This window comes from Bos grunniens, chromosome 1, assembly GCF_055505025.1.
Source record: "Bos grunniens cultivar Pamir isolate PY7600 chromosome 1, Bosgru_T2T1.0, whole genome shotgun sequence".
NCBI classification, from domain to species: Eukaryota; Metazoa; Chordata; class Mammalia; order Artiodactyla; family Bovidae; genus Bos; species Bos grunniens.
This window is the reverse complement of record NC_141165.1, coordinates 151,890,280-151,912,605: the sequence shown is the minus strand read 5'-3', so window position 1 is coordinate 151,912,605 and position 22,326 is coordinate 151,890,280. Positions and strand designations below refer to the sequence as shown.

At 39.5% G+C, this 22,326-nt stretch overlaps 1 protein-coding gene across 3 annotated transcripts; it reads left to right on the top strand.

Moving 5' to 3' along the window:
* The first annotated feature begins 712 nt into the window (after positions 1-712).
* LOC147380310 (keratin-associated protein 13-2-like) lies at positions 713-1,361 on the top strand. Of its 3 annotated transcripts, none has more exons than XM_086414537.1 (2): positions 713-1,179; positions 1,210-1,361. In XM_086414537.1, the coding sequence occupies exons 1-2, from the start codon at positions 801-803 to the stop codon at positions 1,359-1,361; spliced, it is 531 nt and encodes a 176-aa protein (XP_086270663.1). In that variant the 5' UTR covers positions 713-800. The 3 variants fall into 3 exon arrangements, with proteins under 3 accessions (XP_086270663.1, XP_086270658.1, XP_086270665.1); XM_086414539.1 differs by having other exon boundaries at positions 864-1,152; positions 1,192-1,361; XM_086414532.1 differs by having other exon boundaries at positions 713-1,361.
* Positions 1,362-22,326: the final 20,965 nt, after the last annotated feature.

Sequence of the window (22,326 nt, the reverse complement as noted above, 5' to 3'; positions counted from 1 at the left end):
TTTATTGTTTCTTAAAAGAATATCATCTAAGGAAATGTTTTAAGCTTCCATTCTTTTCAAAGCAGTTTATTGGCCTGAACACCAAGGATGGCTGTCTATATCCCTTAATTCTGATCATGAACTCAAATGTAAGAAAGTCAAGGGTATCACAGAAAAGGTAGAATGAAAATTTTGCCAATGGATTGGTTTAAGCCAAATTAATGGATATCAAGAATTACATGGATTTTTACTGAAGCATAATTTAAAATGTTCTGCTAATTTCAAGTGGACAGAAAAAGTGATTCAGTTATACATATATGTGTATGTAAACACATTATTTTTCATATTCTTAAAAAATTATATGAATTAGAAATAGAAAAAAGTTCCAACTGATAGATTGGTAAGACCATTGAATATAGTTAGTATTTGGAGAAATCCTTATCATATGTTTTTGAAGAAGACATGAAACGATTTTGAACAAATAACCTACTGGAAGTGAAGGAAAATGTATGTAAGTTTACCTGGTAGGAACAGCACATAACTGCACACGTGGATAAGAAGTGGGAGGGGCTATTTGGAGATGTGATGACTGATAATTTTGGAAGTCAAGTCTCATCAATTTCCAGGAGAAAGAAACTGAGTAATTTCTAAGTATATCAGCATTATTAAAGCATAATTAAGTATGTGAAGACGTGATACATTTAAGCAATAACTTAGGGAGGTATGCTTGTATGAAACAGGGAGCAAGGAGGAGGAACCATCTTTCTTCACAGTGACACATCCAGGTCTAAGAGTATATATACACACTCGAAGTCCAGGTCATGACACTGAAGCTCAGAGAGTGCCCTCCGTGTAACTCAGCTGATCTCACATCTCCTGTCAACATGTCCTACAAATGCTGTTCTGGAAACTTCTCCTCCCGCTCCCTCGGAGTCCACCTGCGCTACCCAGGCTCCTCCTGTGGCTCCTTCTTCCCCGGCAACCTGGTCTACAGGACTGACCTCTGCTTTCCTAGGATCTGCCAGCCCACCAGTGTGGTGTTCAAGCCCTGTCAGACATCCTGCTACCGCCCAACGACCTCCAGGCTCTGCAGTCCCTTCCAGATAACTTATTCTGGTTCTCTTGGATGTGGGTCTATTAGAGGCTGCTCCCTGGGTTATGGATCTAGAAGCTGCTACTCTCTGGGCTGTGGATCCAGAAGTTCCGCCTCAGTGGGCTGTGGATCCAGAGTCTTCAGACCGCTGGGTTATGGAATTTATGGCTTCCCTTCCCTGAGGTGTGGATCCAGGTTCTACCACCCAACCTACTTGGCTTCTAGGAGCTGCCAGTCTTCTTGCTATAGGCCAATCTGTAGATCAAACTTCTGTAGATCAACTTGTTGAATTTCCAGAACTTCTGAGCAAAATGTTTCAGTCTCTACTTACAGCTATCATAGGCTCTTTCAGAAATGTTAGCTAACCCCTCTCACCATCAGCATCTCGTCGTTTCTCTAGTGTCAAACACTCACTGACTGACTAATCCTTTCAGTGAGATTAATAACCAAAATATTGAGTTCAATCTGTAATTTTGTTGAAACAATTGATTCAGAATTACATAAACTTTTCTTACAAAATGCATGGAAATTCAGCTTTGCTTCACCTAATAAACTCATTCACTCCTGCATCTGATGTTTTCATTGTTCTGTTTTGGTTTTAAGTTTGATTTATAATCTATCTTTGGGGCTCCAGACCCTCAAAGCCTTTTCCCTAGGAATGGATTTGTATTTCCCCAGGAAATGCTATCAGACCTGCTATATGGGAAACTCGTTGTGTATTCCACTGCCTAAGGGCTAATAAGTGTGCATGTCTTCCACCATCAAGTCTGGTAGGGATTTTTATTTTTTTTCAGTTGAGAATGTGCTCAGAGTGGAGTCAGTATTCTCATTGTGCTTTCAAGGAGGACACTTTGTGCTGACATGCATATTTGATTTTGATTTTACATTTTCAAATCAGAACTGGTTTAGAGTCTGTCCAGAAGATGTCACTTATAGTGATGAAATATTTATAAAAATATATCAAATATTTGTATAAATCTGATACACTGGTTTGAAAAAGAGAAAAGATAAAGTACCATGGGTTGAAGGACATTGTGTGCGTGCGTGCTAAGTCGCTTCAGTTGTGTCTGACTCTTTGCGACCCCATGGACTGTAGCCCCCCAGGCTCCTCTGTCCATGGGATTCTCCAGGCAAGATTACTGGAGTGGGTTGCCATTATGGTTGTCTTTAAATATACAGGAAATGGATTATTAGGTGTGTTTGTGTGAAAGAGAGAAGGAGGGAGGTCTACTCAGATCTGAGACAGGGCACACTTTGAGTGTATTTTAATTTGAGCAAGTTGTTTGTCTCAGAGCTAAATGTAGGGTAAGAATTCAGTTAAAACTTTTTCATAACACATTTAGTAATAACTCTTCATGAGTGGGAAAATAACTATCATTACCATTTGCTCCAATCATGTGCTATGAGTGTTTATTAATTTGTCTTCCTTCTTCCTCAGACTTTTTCTAAGTGAATCTGGGAAAAGAGGGCCTCTTTTCTCCTATACTGGAAATAATCATGGCTAACCAAAGGAATGCAGGAACCATGTCATCTGTTCAGGGAAATCTTCTCAAGAGACAGAAAATTAAAAACAAAAACACACACAGAGAAGTGGGACACAAAAGTTTCTGCTGATTCAGGAGCATCTGTTCCCAGCATCCTTTAAGTCAGATTTACTTGTCTTTTATGCACTTTGATTATATTGGCCAATAAAGTCTTATTTTGGTTTAAACTAATTAAAATAAAATGAGATTTCTGTTACTCACATCCAAAGAGTTATAATTAATAGTAATGTGTCATCTAGGTGCAGAGTTATTCATTGACTTTTGTATAAACAGGAATTTAAATGTTTTATTAATAAGACAAAAAGATCCTGTGAGTCTGAATTTTTGGCACTGGCATTGAGAAAGAATTCTTCTTCAAGTAATGTGGAATGAGTAACGTGGACTAAAGACACCACTGGGAAACAAATTCAAAGGGATAACAGTCATGTGGCTCATGAGAAGGCTGTAGGAACACATTCAACAAACCTAACTGAACTAGAAGCTTCTAACCTCAATCATGAGAATCACATAAACAGTATGAAAAGGCAAAAAGATAGGACACTGAACGATGAACTCCCATGTTGGCAGGTGCCCAATATGCTACTGGAGAAGAGCGGAGGAAAAACTCCAGAAAGAATGAAGAGAAAGAGCCAAAGCAAACAACGGCCAGTTGTGGATTTGACTGGTGATGGGAGTAAGGTCTCATCCTATAAAGAACAATACTGCATAGGAACCTGGAATGTTAGGTCCGTGAATCAGTGTAAATTGGAAGTGGTCAAACAGGAGATGGCAAGAGTGAATGTTGACATTTTAGGAATCAGTGAACTAAAATGGACTGGAATGGGAGAATTTAATTCAGATGACCATTATATCTACTACTGTGGACAAGAATTCCTTAGAAGAAATGGAGTAACCCTCATAGTCAACAAAACTGTCTAAAATGCAGTATTTGGGTGGAATCTCAAACATGGCAGAATGATGTCTGTCCATTTCCAAGGCAAGCCATTTAATATCACAGTAATCAAAATCTATGCCACAACCAGTATCACAGAAGAACCTGAAGTTGAACTTTTCTGTGAAGACCTATAAGGCCTTCTAGAACTAACACCCCCCAAAAAGTGTCCTTTTCATCATAGGGGACTGCAAAAGTAAGAAGTCATGAGATACCTGGAGTAACAGGCAAATTTGGCCATGGAGTACAAAATGAAGGAGATCAAAGGCTAACAGAGTTTTCCAAGAGAATGCACTGGTCATAGCAAAAACCCTCTTCCAACAACACAAGAGAAGACTCTACACATGGACATCACCAAATGGTCAATACTGAAATCAGATTGATTACATTCTTTGCAGCCAAAGATGGACAAGCTCTATAGAGTCAGCAAAAACAAGACCGGGAGCTGATTGTGGCTCAGATCATGAACTCCTTATTGTCAAATTCAGACTCAAATTAAAGAAAGTAGGGAAAACCACTAAACCATTCAGGTATGACCTAAATCAAATCTCTTATGTTTATAGTGACAAATAGATCAAGAGATTAGATCTAATAGAGTGCTTGAAGAACTATAGATGGAGGTTCATGACCTTATACAGGAGGTTGTGATCAAGACCATCCCCAAGAAAAAGAAATACAAAAAAGCAAAATGGTTGTCTGAGGAGGTCTTACAAATAGCTGAGAAAAGAAGAGAAGCTAAAGGCAAAGAAGTAAAGGAAAGACATACCCATTAAGTGCAGAGTTCCAAAGAACAGCACAGAGAGATAAGAAAGCCTTCCTCATGATCAGTGCAAAGAAATAGAGGAAAACAATTGAACAGGAAAGACTAGAGATCTCTTAAAGAAAATTAGAGATACTAAGGGAACATTTCATGCAAAGATGGGCACAATAAAAGACAAATGGTATGGACCTAAGAGAAGCATAAGATATTAAGAAGAGGTGGCAAGAATATACAGAAGAATCATAAAAAGAGAACTTCACGACCCGGATAATCATAATGGTGTGATCACTCACCTAGAGCCAGACATCCTGGAATGCAAAGTCAAGTGGGCCTTAGGAAGAATCACTACAAACAAAGCTGGTGGAGGTGATGGAATTCCTCTTGAGCTATTGCAAATCCTAAAAGATGTTAAAGTGCTGAAGTCAATATGCCAGCAAATTTGAAAACTCAGTAGTGGCCAGGACTGGAAAAGGTCAGTTTTCATTCCAATCCCAAAGAAATGCAATGTAAAAGAATGTTCAAACTACCACACAATTGCACTCACCTCACAGGCTAGTAGAGTAATGCTCAAAATTCTCCAAGCCAAGCTTCAGCAGTATGTGAACCATGAACTTCCAGATGTTCAAGCTGGATTTTTGAAATGCCAGAGGAACCAGCTATCAAATTGCCAACATCCATTGGATCATAGAAAAAGCAAGATAATTCCAGAAAACCATCTATTTCTGCTTTATTGACTATGTCAAACCCTTTCACTGTGTATCACAACAAACTGGAAAATTCTTGAAGAGATGACCTGCCTCCTGAGAAATCTGTATGCATGTCAGGAATCAACAGTTAGAACCAGACATGGAACAACAGATTGGTTCCAAATAGGGAAAGGATTACATCAAGGCTGTATATTGTCACCCTGCTTATTTAACTTATATGCAGAGTACATCATTCGAAATGTCTGGCTGTATGAAGCACAAGCTGGAGTCAAGATTGCCAGGAGAGATATCAATAACCGCCAATAACCTCAGATCTGCAGATGACACCACCCTTATGGCAGAAAGTGAAGAAGAACTGAAGAGCTTCTTGATGAAAGTGCAAAAGGAGCGTGCAAATGTTCACTTAAAACTCAACATTCAAAAAACTAAGATCATGGCATCTGGTCCCATCACTTCATGGCAAATAGATGGAGAGACAATGAAAACAGTGACAGAATTTATTTATTTATTTTGGTCTCCAAAATCACTGCAGATGATGACTGCACCCATGAAATTAAAAGATGCTTGCTCTTTGGAAGAAAAGCTATGACCAACCTACATAGCATATTAAAAAGCAGAGACATTCCTTTGCCAACAAAGGTCCATCTAGTCAAAGCTATGGTTTTACCAGTAGTCATGTATGGATATGAGAGTTGGACCATAAAGAAACCTGAGTGCCAAAGAACTGATGCTTTTGTTTTTTGTTTGTTTGTTTGTTTGTTTTTTCTTGATTTATTTATTTTTTAATTTTATTTTATTTTTAAACTTTACAATATTGTATTAGTTTTGCCAAATATCAAAATGAATCCGCCACAGGTATACATGTGTTCCCCATCCTGAACCTTCCTCCCTCCTCCCTCCCCATACCATCCCTCTGGGTCGTCCCAGTGCACTAGCCAAGCATCCAGTATCGTGCATCGAACCTGGACTGGCAACTCGTTTCTTACATGATATTTTACATGTTTCAATGTCATTCTCCCAAATCTTCCCACCCTCTCCCTCTCCCACAGAGTCCATAAGACTGTTCTATACATCAGTGTCTCTTTTGCTGTCTCATACACCGGGTTATTGTTACCATCTTTCTAAATTCCATATATATGCATTAGTATACTATATTTATGTTTTTCCTTCTGGCTTACTTTACTCTGTATAATAGGCTCCAGTTTCATCCACCTCATTAGAACTGATTCAAATGTATTCTTTTTAATGGCTGAGTAATACTCCATTGTGTATATGTACCACAGCTTTCTTATCCATTCATCTGCTGATGGACATCTAGGTTGCTTCCATGTCCTGGCTATTATAAACAGTGCTGCGATGAACATTGGGGTACACATGTCTCTTTCCCTTCTGTTTTCCTCAGTGTGTATGCCCAGCAGTGGGATTGCTGGATCATAAGGCAGTTCTATTTCCAATTTTTTAAGGAATCTCCACACTGTTCTCCATAGTGGCTGTACTAGTTTGCATTCCCACCAACAGTGTAAGAGGGTTCCCTTTTCTCCACACCCTCTCCAGCATTTATTATTTGTAGACTTTTGGATTGCAGCCATTCTGACGCTTTTGAACTGCGGTGTTGGAGAAGACTCTTGAGAGTCCCTTGGACTGCAAGGAGATCCAACCAATCAATCCTAAAGGAAATCAGTCCTGAATATTCATTGGAAGAACTGATGCTGAAACTGAAGCTCCAATATTTTGGCCACCTTATGTGAAAAACTGTCTCATTGGAAAAAATCCTGATGCTGGGCAAGATTGAAGGTGGGAGGTGAAGGGGACGACAGAAGATGAGATGGTTGGATGGTATCAGTGATTCGATGGACATGATTTTGAGCAAGCTCCAGGCATTTGTGATGGACATGGAAGCCTGGCATGCTGCAGTTCATGGGGTTGCAAAGAGTCAGACATAAGTGAGTAACTGAACTGAACTTAACCTCAAGCAAAGGAAGTCACCAAGCCCACAGAACAGTGATGAGCAGAGAGAATTGTTTAAAACTCAGAACAGCCCAAGGTGGAAGAAAGAGATATCCAGTGATATCTCCCCTCTAGGTCCAGGTAACATTGGGTGGGTGACTTGCATGGATGATGTGACAGAGTGTGTAAGAGTGCAATCTATCAGTGGCTGCAAAAAAGCTCAGAGTGACATGGGACACACGCCTTTCCAGGTCACTCTTCTCATTCACAACTATCCCACCTCTAATGCTCTTTGATACACTGACATCAGGTCTTTGTTCTGAATTCAGCTCACTAAATATGTTTTGAGCTTTAACTTTGTTCTAGAGTTCTCCAATGAAAAATGCACTAGAGAACTTAAAGAAGACTATGACCTTTGCTTTCCAAGAGTTAGTTCACATCTCGTGAGAGAGACAGATTGTCTCCCATTATTTTGGTGGGAAGGGTGAGTGTGAAGAGATCTTAAGGAAGAACCAACTGCATAAGCAATGACACGATTGCTTGAAAGAATATAATGTGAGGTTTAGGGAGGAAACCTGCAAGATTTTTTTTTAATTGGTGTGTTAAATGGGGGCAGTGAAAAGTAAGAGATTACATAATAATTAAAAGTGTGATTGCCTAACCCTACTGGTCCAGGAATAGAGACAGAAGCAACTCTGATGCTTAAAAAGACCTGAACTTTGGGTCTGGGGTAATGAGATGTCAGTAATAAACCTTCACATTTAATATGCAGAAGTGATTGAGGGGCTCGTATTTTCCTTGGGTTGCAAAATCAATGTGCTTATTTATGTGACTGGGGACTCATTCAGTGGCAATTAGCAGTCTAATAAAATGCTAACATGTGCAGGGCAGAGTTTGGGGATGCAGGCTATAATTTGAGAGGAACTGCACTCCAAGAGAATGTGAGTTACTGTTCAAGCTTAAAATACTTGGCATGGCTGCACAGCAGGAAATCTTAGCTCTCACCATGGCTTACGTGTGGCTGCTCTGGGGATTTCCCCTCCTGTCCCCTTAGGATCTTCTGATCTCGTAGTGTCTTGCTATGTTTTTTCCCATCTCATCAATCTGGTTGACAGAAGCATCTCATTCTTATGGGTACGCTCGCTTCAGGGTTGTGCAAACAATGGCCTCCTTCCGTGTTGTACCCCAAGCTCTCCATTTGCCCCACCCTAGCCCTGGCCCTGATTTGCAAATAACTCTAATCTCCAATCATGCCCTGTGTTGAATGTCACAAGCATGCCACTTAAGCAGCGCTGCCATTTACAGTCCCTACCAAGCTGATGATATTGTGTCTAGGGACGCAATAGTTACCCCTGTGGGTTGTGGGCTCTCTTTCTACCACCCAACCTACTTTCCCTTTTAAGTTAATTTTTATTGGAGTATAGTTGATTTACAATGTTGTGTTAGTGTCTGCTGTACAGCAAGCAGAATCAGTTATATATACACGTATTTATCCATTAACAGAGTTACAAAGGAAGAGATAAAGAAGGTAACAAGCTGCTGCATGATCTCATTTTTTTCTGAAAAGACTACATGAGCTTCTATCATCAAATATGAACAGTCTCTTACTGGACTGTGGCCTTTTCCCTGGGTCAACTGTACTTATTCTAAGACATCCCCTATAATAGGACAAGCAGCATCTACCTAGAGAAAAGTCATCTTTGTCCATTAACTCTACCATTTGATTAATTAATTTGAAAATTATTAAATATTAGTGATGTTTTATTTTAAGGCTTATTTTTTGCAACAAAGGAGATCCTTACAGCAAGTAGAAAATGATAGAGAAAAGCAAGATTGTGGAGATTTAACTCACTGGCACTAACATTGTCATTAATGTGTATGTTCTGGTATGTCTTTTGAATGCTCTGGATTTTACAAAATATTCATTTTCCTGTGAAATATACATTAAATTTTCAACTTATAAGACTGTGGTCATATATAGGATTACTATGGGTAGATTTGGGGCTTCCCTCATAGCTCATTTGGTAAAGAATCTGCAATGCAGGAGACCCGGGTTTGATTCCTGGCTTGAGACAATTCCCTGAAGAAGGAAATGGCAACCCACTGCAATATTCTTGCTTGGACAATCCCATGGACAGAGGAGCCTGGAAGACTACTGTCCATAGGGTCACAAGGGTAGGACAAGACTTAGTGACTAAACCACCACACAGGTAGATTAGAGTTCTGAAATCTCTTAATTTTCACTTTTTTTTTTTAATGTCATCAAAAGGAAAATAAAGTAAAACCATATGTTAAGAGTTAAGTTCTATTTGTGATTCTCCCACTAGCAAGATTTTGATTTTATACACATCACAACTTCTTTGAGTATCTTTCTTACATGTTAGATGAGATGGTCCTTGATGATTTGTGATCCCTAAGATTCCAACAACACTGACCTGCACGTGTGTGCCCAGTTGCTTCATTTGTGTCCGACTCTTTACGACCCCAGTGATTGCAACCCGTCAGGCTCCTCTGTCCATGGGATTTCCCAGGCAACAGTACTGGAACGAGTTGCCATGCCCTCCTCCAGGCGATCTCCCTCACTCAGGGACTGAATCCACATCTCTTCATCTCTTGTACTGTAGGAGTATTCTTTATTCACTGAGCCACCTGGGAAGCCCATTACTGACCTATCCATATATTATTTAGTAATAATACTAGGTTAATAGCAGCATGTGAAAGATAGGCTGTTAATTCCTCCTGTAATAGTATAATTTTTTCTCTGTGGACTGGGAAGGGAAAAACAGAAGGAAAATGTTTTAAAATATTATACAATATAAAACATAATAGTGTTAAGAGAGACTTTTTTTAAAAAAGTAGAGTTATGATCTTCATGCAAATAAAACAAAACATACTGAGTATTTTATTTAGCTCATTAATGAATAAGGGGATCACTGATAAGAAGTCACAACTGGCTTAAAGGAGAACTTGAAGAACACACTTACATAGGCTATCAGAGCCTATGAAATGAATTTACAAAGAGAGATGCAAAGCTTTCACTGTACACAGAGGGAAAAGTCAATGGAACTCCAGCAGACAGAAATCATTTTTACTTCAATGAACCAGAACCATTTGCGTTATTATCAATTTTCTACAATGTATAGAATTATATAAGAGAAGAAAAGCAATGACAAGTGGAGATACCCTGAAGAGTGAACTAGATAAGCTACAGAATTACTCATTCCAATGCCCCTTATTTCAAAGTCTAGGAAATTTTTTCTGACAGCAGAATGTGGGGTCAGTAATGTTCATTGTAAAACAGCAATACATGATCTACAACTGTGCGAGCACCATTTTTTCTTTAATGTGGAAACTAAGAAGAAAAAAATTACACAGTATCATAGAAGGATCTGGTCTGTTTTATCAGTGTATGCTTTTCTAGGGTCACTGCATCTGCTTGTAATCTGAAGGAAAAGATTATTACATTTGGTACAATATTTTGACTTCGTCTTTCTTCCTTCTCTGCTCCATTCTTCATGTCACCTCAATTGCTATACCACTACTATGACCTTTGCGTGCATGCTAAGTCACTTCAGTCGTGTCCTACTCTTTGTGACCCTAGGGACTGTTGCGTGCAAGGCTCTTCTGCCCATGGGAATCTCCAGGCAAGAATACTGGAGTGGGTTGCCATACCCTTCCCCAGGAGATCTTCCCAACCCAAGGAATGAGCCTGTGCCTCCTGCATTGCAAGCAGATTCTTTAACACAGAGCCACTGGGGAAGTCTACTATGAACTTGACTTTTCTTTAAAAACCTCAGATTTGTCTCTTCAGTAAATGGTGCTGGGAAAACTGGACAACTATGTGTAAAAGGTTGAAATTAGAACACTTCCTAACACTGGACACAAAGATAAACTCAAAATAGATTAAGGATGTAAATGTAAGACCAGAAACTCTGTTAGAGGAAGCCAAAAACTGTTAGAGGAGAAATGTCTTTGACATTAAATCACAGCAAGATCCTTTATGACCCACCTTCTAAGTAATGGGAATAAAATAAAAAATAAACTAGTAAGACCTAATTAAACTTAAAAGCTTTTACACAGCAAAGGAAACTATAAACAAGGTAAAAAGACAACACTCAGAATGGGAGAAAATAATAGTAAATGAAAAAATTGACCCAAAAGATTAATCTCCAAAATATTCAAACAGCTCATTAAACTCAATACCAGAAAAAATACAAACAACTCCAATCAAAAAGTGGGTAGAAGACCTAAATATACATTTCTCCAAAGAAGACATCAGATCAGATCAGATCAGTCGCTCAGTCATGTCTGACTCTTTGTGACCCCATGAATTGCAGCACACCAGGCCTCCCTGTCTATCACCAACTCCCAGAGTTCCCTCAGACTCACGTCCATCAAGTCAGTGATGCCATCCAGCCATTTCATCCTCTGTTGTCCCCTTCTCCTCCTGCCCCCAATCCCTCCCCGCATCAGAGTCTTTTCCAATGAGTCAACTCTTCGCATGAGGTGGCCAAAGTACTGGAGTTTCAGCTTTAGCATCATTCCTTCCAAAGAAATCCCAGGGCTGATCTCCTTCAGAATGGCCTGGTTGGATCTCCTTGCAGTCCAAGGGACTCTCAAGAGTCTTCTCCAACACCACAGTTCAAAAGCATCAATTCTTCAGTGCTCAGCCTTCTTCACAGTCCAACTCTCACATCCATACAACACCACAGGAAAAGCCATAGCCTTGACTAGACAAACCTTTGTTAGCAAAGTAATGTCTCTGCTTTTGAATATGCTATCTAGGTTGGTCATAACCTTCCTTCCAAGGAGTAAGCGTCTTTTAATTTCATGGCTGCAGTCACCATCTGTAGTGATTTTGGAGCCCCAAAAAATAAAGTCTGACACTGTTTCCACTGTTTCCCCATCTATTTCCCATGAAGTGGTGGGACTGGATGCCATGATCTTCGTTTTCTGAATGTTGAGCTTTAAGCCAACTTTTTCACTCTCCACTTTCATTTTCATCAAGAGGCTTTTGAGTTCCTCTTCACTTTCTACCGTAAGGGTGGTGTCATCTGCATATCTGAGGTTATTGATACTTCTCCCGGCAATCTTGATTCCAGCTTGTGTTTCTTCCAGTCCAGCGTTTCTCATGATGTACTCTGCATGTAAGTTAAATAAGCAGGGTGACAATATACAGCCTTGACGTACTCCTTTTCCTATTTGGAACCAGTCTGTTGTTTCATGTCCAGTTCTAACTGTTGCTTCCTGACCTGCATACATTTTCTCAAGAGGCAGGTCAGGTGGTCTGGTATTCCCATCTCTTTCAGAATTTTCCACAGTTTATTGTGATCCACACAGTCAAAGGCTTTGGCATAGTCAATAAAGCAGAAATAGATGTTTTTCTGGAACTCTCTTGCTTTTCCCATGATCCAGCGGATGTTGGCAATTTGATCTCTGGTTCCTCTGCCTTTTCTAAAACCAGCTTGAACATCAGGAAGTTCACGGTTCACATATTGCTTAAGCCTGGCTTGGAGAATTTTGAGCATTACTTTACTAGCGTGTGAGATGAGTGCAATAGTGTGTAGTATTTTGAGCATTCTTTGGCATTGCCTTTCTTTGGGATTGGAATGAAAACTGACCTTTTCCAGTCCTGTGGCCACTGCTAAGTCTTCCAAATTTGCTGGCATATTGAGTGCAGCACTTTCACAGCATCATCTTTCACGATTTGGAATAGCTCAACTGGAATTCCATCACCTCCACTAGCTTTGTTCGTAGTGATGCTTTCTAAGGCCCACTTGACTTCACATTCCAGGATGTCTGGCTCTAGGTCAGTGATCACACCATCGTGATTATCTGGGTCGTGAAGATCTTTTTTGTACAGTTCTTCTGTGTATTCTTGCCATCTCTTCTTATCTTCTGCTTCTTTTAGGTCCATACCATTTCTGTCCTTTATCAAGCTCATCTTTGCATGAAATGTTCCTTTGGTATGTCTGATTTTCTTGAAGAGATCCCTAGTCTTTCCCATTCTGTTGTTTTCCTCTATTTCTTTGCATTGATTGCTGAAGAAGGCTTTCTTATCTCTTCTTGCTATTCTTTGGAACTCTGCATTCAGATGTTTATATCTTTCCTTTTCTCCTTTGCTTTTCACTTCTCTTCTTTTCACAGCTATTTGTAAGGCCTCCCCAGACAGCCATTTTGCTTTTTTGCATTTCTTTTCTATGGGAATGGTCTTGATCCCTGTCTCCTGTACAATGTCATGAACCTCATTCCATAGTTCATCAGGCACTTTATCTATCAGATCTAAGCCCTTAAATCTATTTCTCACTTCCACTGTATAATCATAAGGGATTTGATTTAGGTCATACTTGAATGGTCTAGTGGTTTTCCCTACTTTCTTCAATTTAAGTCTGAATTTGGCAATAAGGAGTTCATGGTGTGAGCCACAGTCAGCTCCTGGTCTTGTTTTTGCTGACTGTATAGAGGTTCTGCATCTTTGTCTGCAAAGAATATAATCAATCTGATTTTGGTGTTGACCATCTGGTGATGTCCATGTGTAGGGTCTTCTCTTGTGTTGTTGGAAGAGGGTGTTTGTTATGACCAGTGCATTTTCTTGACAAAACTCTATTAGTCTTTGCCCTGCTTCATTCAGTATTCCAAGACCAAATTTGCCTGATGGCTAATAAAAAACATGAAAAGATGTTGAACATTGCTCATTATTAGAGAAATGCAAATCAAGACTACAATGAGGCATCAACTCATTCGGGTCAGAACGGCCATCTTCAACAAATCTACAAACAATAAATGCTCGAGAGTGTTGAGAAAAGGAAACCCTCTTGCACTGTTGGTGGGAATGTAAATTAATATAACACTCTGAAGAATAGTATGGAGGTTCTTTTGAAAACTAGGAATAAAACTAACATATGACCCAACAGTCCCACTATTGGCCATATACCCTGAGAAAACTTAAAAAGATACATGTACCCCAATGTTCATTACAGCATTATTACAATTTACCATAGCTAAGACATGGAAGAAACCTAGATATCCATCAACAGATAAATGGGTAAAGCAATTGTGGTGCATACATACAATGGAATATGACTCAGCCATAAAAATGAACACATTTGAGTTAGTTCTAATGAAATGGATAAACCTAGAACCTATTATACAGAGTTAAGCTAGTCAGAAAGAGAAAAACAAATATCATATATTAACCCATATATATGGAATCTAGAAAGATGATACTGATGAACCTATTTGCAAGGCAGCAAAGGAGACCCAGACATAGAGAACAGACTTGGGGACCCACTGGGGGAAGGAGAGGGAGGGACGAATTGAGAGAGTAGCATGGAAACATATATATTAACCCATGTAAAACAGACAGCCAGTGGGAATCTGCTCTGTGACACAAGGAGCTCAAACTGGTGCTCTGTGACAATTTAAAGGGGTGCAATGGGGGTTGGGTTGGGAGGGAAGTTTAAGAGGGAGGGGGCATATGTACACCTAAGCTGGTTCATGTTGATGTATAGCAAAAACCAAGAAGACATTGTACAGCAATTATACTTCAATTAAAAATAAATTTAAAAAAACTCAGATGTAATTAAATTGAACATACTTAAATATACACAGATGTATAGAACAGTCTTTTGGACTCTGTGGAGGGAGGTGATTTGGGAGAATGGCATTAAAACATGTATAATATCATATAAGAAATGAATCGCCAGTCCAGGTTCAATGCAGGATACAGGAGGCTTGGGGCTGGTGCACTGGGATGACCCGGAGGGATGGTATGGGGAAGGAGTTGGAGGCGGGGGGGAGTTCAGGATGGGGAACACGTGTACACCCGTGGCAGATACATGTTGATGTATGGCAAAACCAATACAATATTGTAAAGTAAAAAAAAAGATAAAAAGAAAAAAATAAAAATAAAAAAGCAAAATGATGGCCCATATATCTGATTCATTACAAATGCTAATTTTTCTAACGTTGAAAAGTTAACCATTGATGAAACACTTCTTCACCTGCATTGTGGCTATGGGTATGGAAGACCTTGACATAAAGATACGGGTTTTCCCGATGGATCAGATGGTAAAGAATCTGCCTGCAATGCGGGAGACCTGGGTTTAATCTCTAGATTGGGAAGATCCCCTGGAGGAGGGCATGGCAACCCACTCCAGTATTTTTGCCTGGAGAATCCCCACAGACAGAGGAGCCTGGTGGGCTACAGTCCATGGGGTCACAAAGAGTTGGACATGACTGAGCCCCTAAGCACACAGACATAAAATACAATTACATAGAACTATACACATATGGGCTTCCCTGATGGCTCAGTGATAAAGAATCTGCCTGCAAAGCAGGAGATCCGTGTTTGATCCCTGGGTCAGGAAAACCCCTGGAGGAGGGCATGGCAACTCACTCCAGTATTCTTGACTAAAGAATCCCATGGCCAGAGGAGTCTGCTCAAACTCATATGGGCAAGAATATCTGAATTTCCAGATGAAGAGGGGATAATTATTGTTTCTGTCCCTCTCTTCTCCATGGTAGAGATGAAAGAGACCCAACATGAGTTTTTCTAAGTTTTTAGGTCCAGATAATATTTTAGTCAAAATTAATTTTAATCAAAACCTGTGCATGCTGTCATTCAGTTGCGTCCAACTCTTTGAGACTGCGTGGACTGTAGCCCGCCAGGCTCCTCTGAACATGGGATTCTCCAGGCAAGAATACTGGAGTGGGTAGCCATTTCCTTCTCCAGGTATTCCTCACCCAGGGATCAAACCAGGGTCTCTTGCATTGCAGGTGGATTCCTTACCATCTGAACCACTAGGGAAGGAATGAGTTATTGCTCTTATTTCAGGGAATTTCTGCAAAGGGATAATAACTAAATTTGCTTTTGATATACACCCTTTTTGGTACTTTACCAGCAAAATAACTCCAGTCAGGTAATTGAAGAGGAAGCTGTTATTACACTTATAATCATAAAAAGAAGTGAATAGCAGCTGATTCTGTGTTTTTAACAGTTTACTCTTCCTGCTGAGCAAATGACCATGGAGGTTAATGTCTTGACTATAAAATTGATTCCAAGGGACTACACTTCCTGTGTCCGATGATATTGCAAGGTGAAATGGTGTCATTGATTGTTCATTTTCTCCAGCTTATAAACCAAATTTGAAAAATGCTTTTGCTTCAAAAATTTTAGGGTGATTTTTCACGGTCTATTATTGTACAAGGTAACTCAGGAAAAACAAACAGTCAAACCACATTTAGTACATCCTCAGGAGCTGCAGACTTCATTCTGGGAGAGTGATGTGGAAATGTTCTCTTAATCGATTGTCAACACATGGGAAGGAATGCTTTGTACAGCAAGCCTGTCTTTACTGAAGTCACAAGATGGAATTCTACTCAGCAAGTTTTTCACTTTCAAATTCTAGACAAGTATGTGATGTGAATTCTAAAATGACTTGCTTTTCCCTTTCCTACCCAGTACCTTTTGGTGTGTGGGTTAGCACTTTGCCTGGGATAGTATCATCCTCTTTTCCATTTTAATCCTATTTTAGAGGGGTTCTTAAGTGCTAAAGAGCTGAGTAATAAAAATTCGACACATCTATGTCACACATTTGGTTCTCAGCATTTGTTAGCTTATTGTTAGCTATTGTGGCTTAACAAACCAGAGAGTGCTGGTGGTGGTGATTTTAGTCACTAACTCATGTACATGGACTTGTATGTGTCCATGTACAAGTCACTAAGTTGTGTACTAGTCACCAAGTCATGTACATGTACACCAGTCACTATGTGACTTTAGTCACTGGGTCATGTACATGTACACTAAGTCATGTACACGGACTGTAACCCAGCAGGCTCCTCCATCTATGGGATCCAGGCAAGAATATTGGAGTGGGTTGCCATTTCCTTCTCCAGGAGATCTTCCCAACTCACGGATTGAACTTGTGTCTCTTACACTGAGCCACCTGGGAACCCTAACAAACAGAAGATATGGGTAATGAAATATTTGAAGGCAGAGAGATTTTATCTAACCTTTTGCTTTTATAAAGTGTTTTATTAAAATAATTTGTACACATTGTTTAACATATCAATATGCTTTATTCTGCAAAGTGAAAACAATACTAGTTAATTCATTGAGCTATGATGAGGACCAACTATGAGAATTAGATAATTAGAATAGGAGGCTTTAGGTTTCAGTTTTAAGAAAGATATTGTGTCTCAGTCATCTTTGTCTTCTAAACCCATTTCCTTGATATATGGTGTGATTATCATACGTTTGGCAATTAGTGTCAACATATGACTCTCTTTTAGCAAGAAGCAGTATACAGTAGGCTTTGGTCTGCATTACTGAGATTAAAAATATATTCAAAGAGCATCACTATTTCAAGCATAAGCAAAGCAACTACTGCTTTCTCAAATATGAAGAAAAATAAATGTGCATTCCAAAGTTTACTTGTAACTAGTTTAATATCTTTTTTGCCTAAATACTCACTGATTGCTATATTGTCTGAGAGAAAAACAGCCTAAAAATGTGCAAACCTTCCTTAAAAGCATTCTCACCTGATGAGACACTACGTTGCATAATTCTATATAAATCACTATCAGTTCAGTTCAGTTCAGTTCAGTCGCTCAGTTGTGTCCGACTCTTTGCGACCCCATGAATCGCAGCACGCCAAGCCTCCCTGTCCATCACCAACTCCCGGAGTTCACTCAGACTCACGTCCATCAAGTCAGTGATGCCATCCAGCCATCTCGTCCTCTGTCATCCCCTTCTCCTCCTGCCCCCAATCCCTCCCAGCATCAGAGTCTTTTCCAATGAGTCAACTCTTCACATGAGGTGGCCAAAGTACTGGAGTGATGAAAGACACCAAAAAGTCAGAAAACATGGCTAGGGAAACAAAGTTCCACCTGGCACCCTTTAACCTACCAGATTCTATTCTGGGAGTAACAGTATCAGTTATGCCAGTATCATGATTCTTTTGGGAATGCCAAACAGAAAACTGCTTACTAATGGTCTTAAAATTTGAAACAAATGTGTACCATAAGTTATTATCTTTGTTTCTTAAACTTTGAAATCTTGCTGATATGAGTAGAGAATGAAGGTCCATTGTCTCCAAGCTGCTAAAACCATGAAGAACTGATGCTGTCCTAAGAATTCCTGTCTGTTATTAGGCACATGGATCCTGAACGGTGAGTGTCTTTAGTCATAATTAGATTATCAGCAGTGACTCCTTCTTCCAAAAATGCAAATGGAACTTGGAGAGCTATCTGATATTAGGTACAGAGTTGTCAGGGTCAAGCCCAATAAGACGAAAGAGTCAGGAATGTTCTGTGAGACAGCTGGGCCTGAGCTCCCATGCCACCCTCCAGATAATGAGATCACTTGATCTTTAGGGCGCTTCATTCTGGGTCCCCACTTTGGTTTCTCCACCTAGAGAATTTCTGAATTTTCATGTTTCAGCATGTGTCCTTAGACTGTGTAAGCATTTAGATTTTTTTTTTTTTCACTTGGACATTAGTTTGTCTGCTGTGAGAATGAACTCATTTAAACTTTAAACTACATTTAAGAAGAAACCCTGTATATTTAAAACCTCTAATTCTAATACTTAATGGCTATTTGCAGAACGTCTCAAAAATTAAATTTCCTTAAATGTAAAAGGGAGATAATAATATTTATATCACGATAAGAAGAAAGTGATATGTGAAGTAACTAGAAGTGTTCCTTGAATACAGAAATCATTCTATAAAGGTTAACTATTACTAGGCTAGATGCATGTGACTTATATCCAAAAAATTTTGATGCCTATGGATTCCTTGACCTAACTATTCAGTTCAGTTCAGTCGCTCAGTCATTTCTGACTCCTTGCGACCACATGAACTGCAGCACACCAGGCTTCTCTGTCCATCACAAACTCCTGGAGCTTACTCAAACTCATGTCCATTGAGTCAGTGATACCATCCAACCATCTCATCCTCTGTCATCCCATTCTCCTCCCACCTTCAATCTTTCCCAGCATTAGAGTGTTTTCTAAGGAGTTGTTTCTTTGCATAAGGTGGGCAAAGTATTGGAGCTTCAGCTCCAATATTCAGAATATTCAGGACTGATTTCCTTTAGGATTGACTGGTTGGATCTCCTTGCAGTCCAAGGGACTCTCAAGAGTCTTCTCCAACATCACAGTTCAAAAACATCATTTCTTCTGTGCTCGGCCTTCTTTATGGTCCAACTCTCATATCCATACATGACAACTGGAAAAACCATAAGTTTGACTAGATGGAACTTTGTCGGCAAAGTAATGTCTCTGCTTTTTAATATTCTGTTTAGGTTTGTCATAACTTTTCCTGCAAGGAGCAAGTGTCTTTTAATTTCATGGCTGACATCACCATCTGCAGTGATTTTGGAGCCCAAGAAAATAAATCTGTCACTGTTTCCATTGTTTCTCCATCTGCTGAGTTTTAAACCAGCTTTTTCACTCTCCTCTTTCACCTTCATCAAGAGGCTGTTTAGTTCCTCTTCACTTTCTGCCTTCAGGGTGGTATCATCAGCATATCTGAGGTTATTGATATTTCTCCCAGCAGTCTTGATTCCAGCTTGTGCTTTGCCCAGTCCGGCATTTAGCATAATGTACTCTGCATATAAGTTAAATAAGCAGTGTGACAATAAACACCCTTTTCATACTCATTTCCCAATTTGGAACCAATCCGTTGTTCCATGTCCAGTTCTAACTGTTGTTTCTTGATCTACACACAGATTTCTCAGGAGACAGGTAAGATGGTCTGGTATTCCCATCGCTTGAAGAATTTTCCAGTTTGTTGTGATCCACACAGTCGAAGGCTTTGGCATAGTCAATAAAGCAAACTATGACCTAACTAATGTAAGCCATAAACATCAAACTCTTTCATTTGACCTAAAGCCAAATATTTATACTCTCAATCTGTAAACATTTTAAATACACAGTAACGTAGACAATAGTATACTCTGTTCCCTCTCAACCTCACAAACATGCAAATAAAGATGTTTTAATCCATTTTCTTTATAATTTTTTACCCTGGGAGTAACCTAATTTGGCATTTTCTTATGTACACAAGTATATAGATATATTTATGTATTTATTTAATGTTTCTTTTATGCTGTGGTTTTTCTGGGCAGTCTTATCTCTGTGTGTTGAACTTTTGGTCTTCACGAGCGTCTGTCTACCCTTCAAGCCACCACATTACTATAGTTAGGTTAATCAAGAGTCTTTAGATGTAATGCCCACTGTCCCACACAATAGAAATGTGATTATCTGTAACATTGCTTTGGAACTTTTTATCTGTTCAGCAATTTTCAATGTGCTGGAAGAAAATAATTTGGTATTTGCTTTACTGCTTATAAACATAGCCTCTAAGGGGCCATTAAAAATTTACACGCTATAAATTTGATAGTAGATTACTTTTTAAAAGTATCTGGGCTAACATCTCCATCTTCTTAGCTAATATAATTTAAGTCCACTTATATGAGGCATTCCATATTCATCCAGCTGGTAAAAAGAGAGCCGAGCAAAATTATTTTTCCATAAAGCTGATTTGATTCTTACAGAGTATCATGATCAGGCAATGATATCATTGTCTTTTATGCACCATTTATATCATACATATCAGTTGTTACTAAGCATAAATACACACTTTATAATATGGCAAACCACATCAGGGATGGCTGAGAAAAGAATTGCAGTAAAATATAATGCTGAATGCAGGGAGGAAAGAAAAGAGCCATATCTCAACATCCTTCAAATGACCCTCTGAGTCACAAATTAAACCAGGGATGATGACCAACTGTTCTGAGCATACAATGATGCCTTAAATCCAAGGCCATATAAACTATAAACTGTCTTCGACTGTAAAATACAAGTAAGCCTATTAACCATGCTGCTAATCTATCTGATTGTAATTAGACAACACATTAAAGAGATTGTCTTCTTTTAATTTTTAAAACTTATTTATAGATAATTTTTGACTGGGCTGGGTTTTGTCACTATGCCAGGGCTTTCTCTAGTTGAGGCCAACAGTGGATTACTCTCTGGTTGCCTAGTTGCAGGGGCAGGCTTCTCATTGCCATAGGTCCTCTAGTTGCTCAGATCTGCTCTAGGGCATACAAGCTTCAGTAGTCATGGTGCTCAGGCTTAGTTGCTCCATGGCATGTGGAATCTTCCCAGACCAGGGATCAAACCCGTGTCCCTTGAATTTATTGGTGGATTCTTTACCACTGGACCATCAATGTATTCCTAAGGAGATGTTCTTATACAACTTGTAGTGTACAAAGACATTGAGATTGGCTGTCAAGAACATCTCTCCCACAGGTGCAGTGCACATAAGCCTTCTAGGCCAGCAGGGATATTTAGATCTTCTCTGATGCTGTTGGGCTTCCCTTGGGGCTCAGCTGGTAAAGAATTCGCCTGCAAATGCAGGACACCTGGGTTTGATCCCTCGGTTGGGATGATCCCTCGGGGAAAGGAAAGGCTACCTATTCCAGTTTTCTGGCCTGGAGAATGTCAAGGGGTCACAAAGAGTCAGACACAATAGAGCAACTTTCCCTTTCACTGATACTGTTAACAAATGAAGTAGATATAGTGATAACATGTTATAGCAGCTAGACTGGAAACTACTTCTCCGGCTTTCTTAAAGACTTCCTGGTCTACCCACTCTTGTCCTGTGGTGCCTCTTATCTCAGCCACTTCTCCCCCACTGACCTCTGTTCTCCCAGTCTCTTCCAAGATGCGTTTCTGTCTAATGACTCTCTGGGGGCTCAGTCAGTAAAGAATCCACCTGCAATGTAGGAGGCCTGGGTTTGATCCCTGGGTTGGGAAGATCTCCTGGAGAAGGAAGATACCCCAGTATTCTGGCCTGGAGAATTCCATGGACAGAGGAGCCTGGCAATCTAAAGTTCATGGGGTCACAAAGACTCGGTCATGACTGAGCAACTTTCACTTCACTTTACTTCTAATGACTCTCAAAAGACATGCTAGAAGCCTATCAGCAACCAGAAATCATCTTTTTTCCAAATAATATGAATTAAATGGCTTCCAATTTTTAAATTCATCCTCTAATTCCCAAAATCTGAATTATCTTCCCAGGTTCTATTATGAAAACTACTTTCTTATTAAAGTATCCTGCCAACTTAATAGAGACCAGCCTAGAGGCCTGAATTCTATAGAGCAGTTTAATGCCTCTTCGTGCCTACATGAAATACTATTTTCTATTTTTTTCATTTACTATAACCCCCACTTTAGGAATTGACTGACTACTAACTACTTTTTTTTTCTCTCAGATATAGATGTTCTGTCATCATTACAGAATCAGAGTAGTCAAAATTGGGAAACTATCTTTGAGTTTTATATCCTGTATAT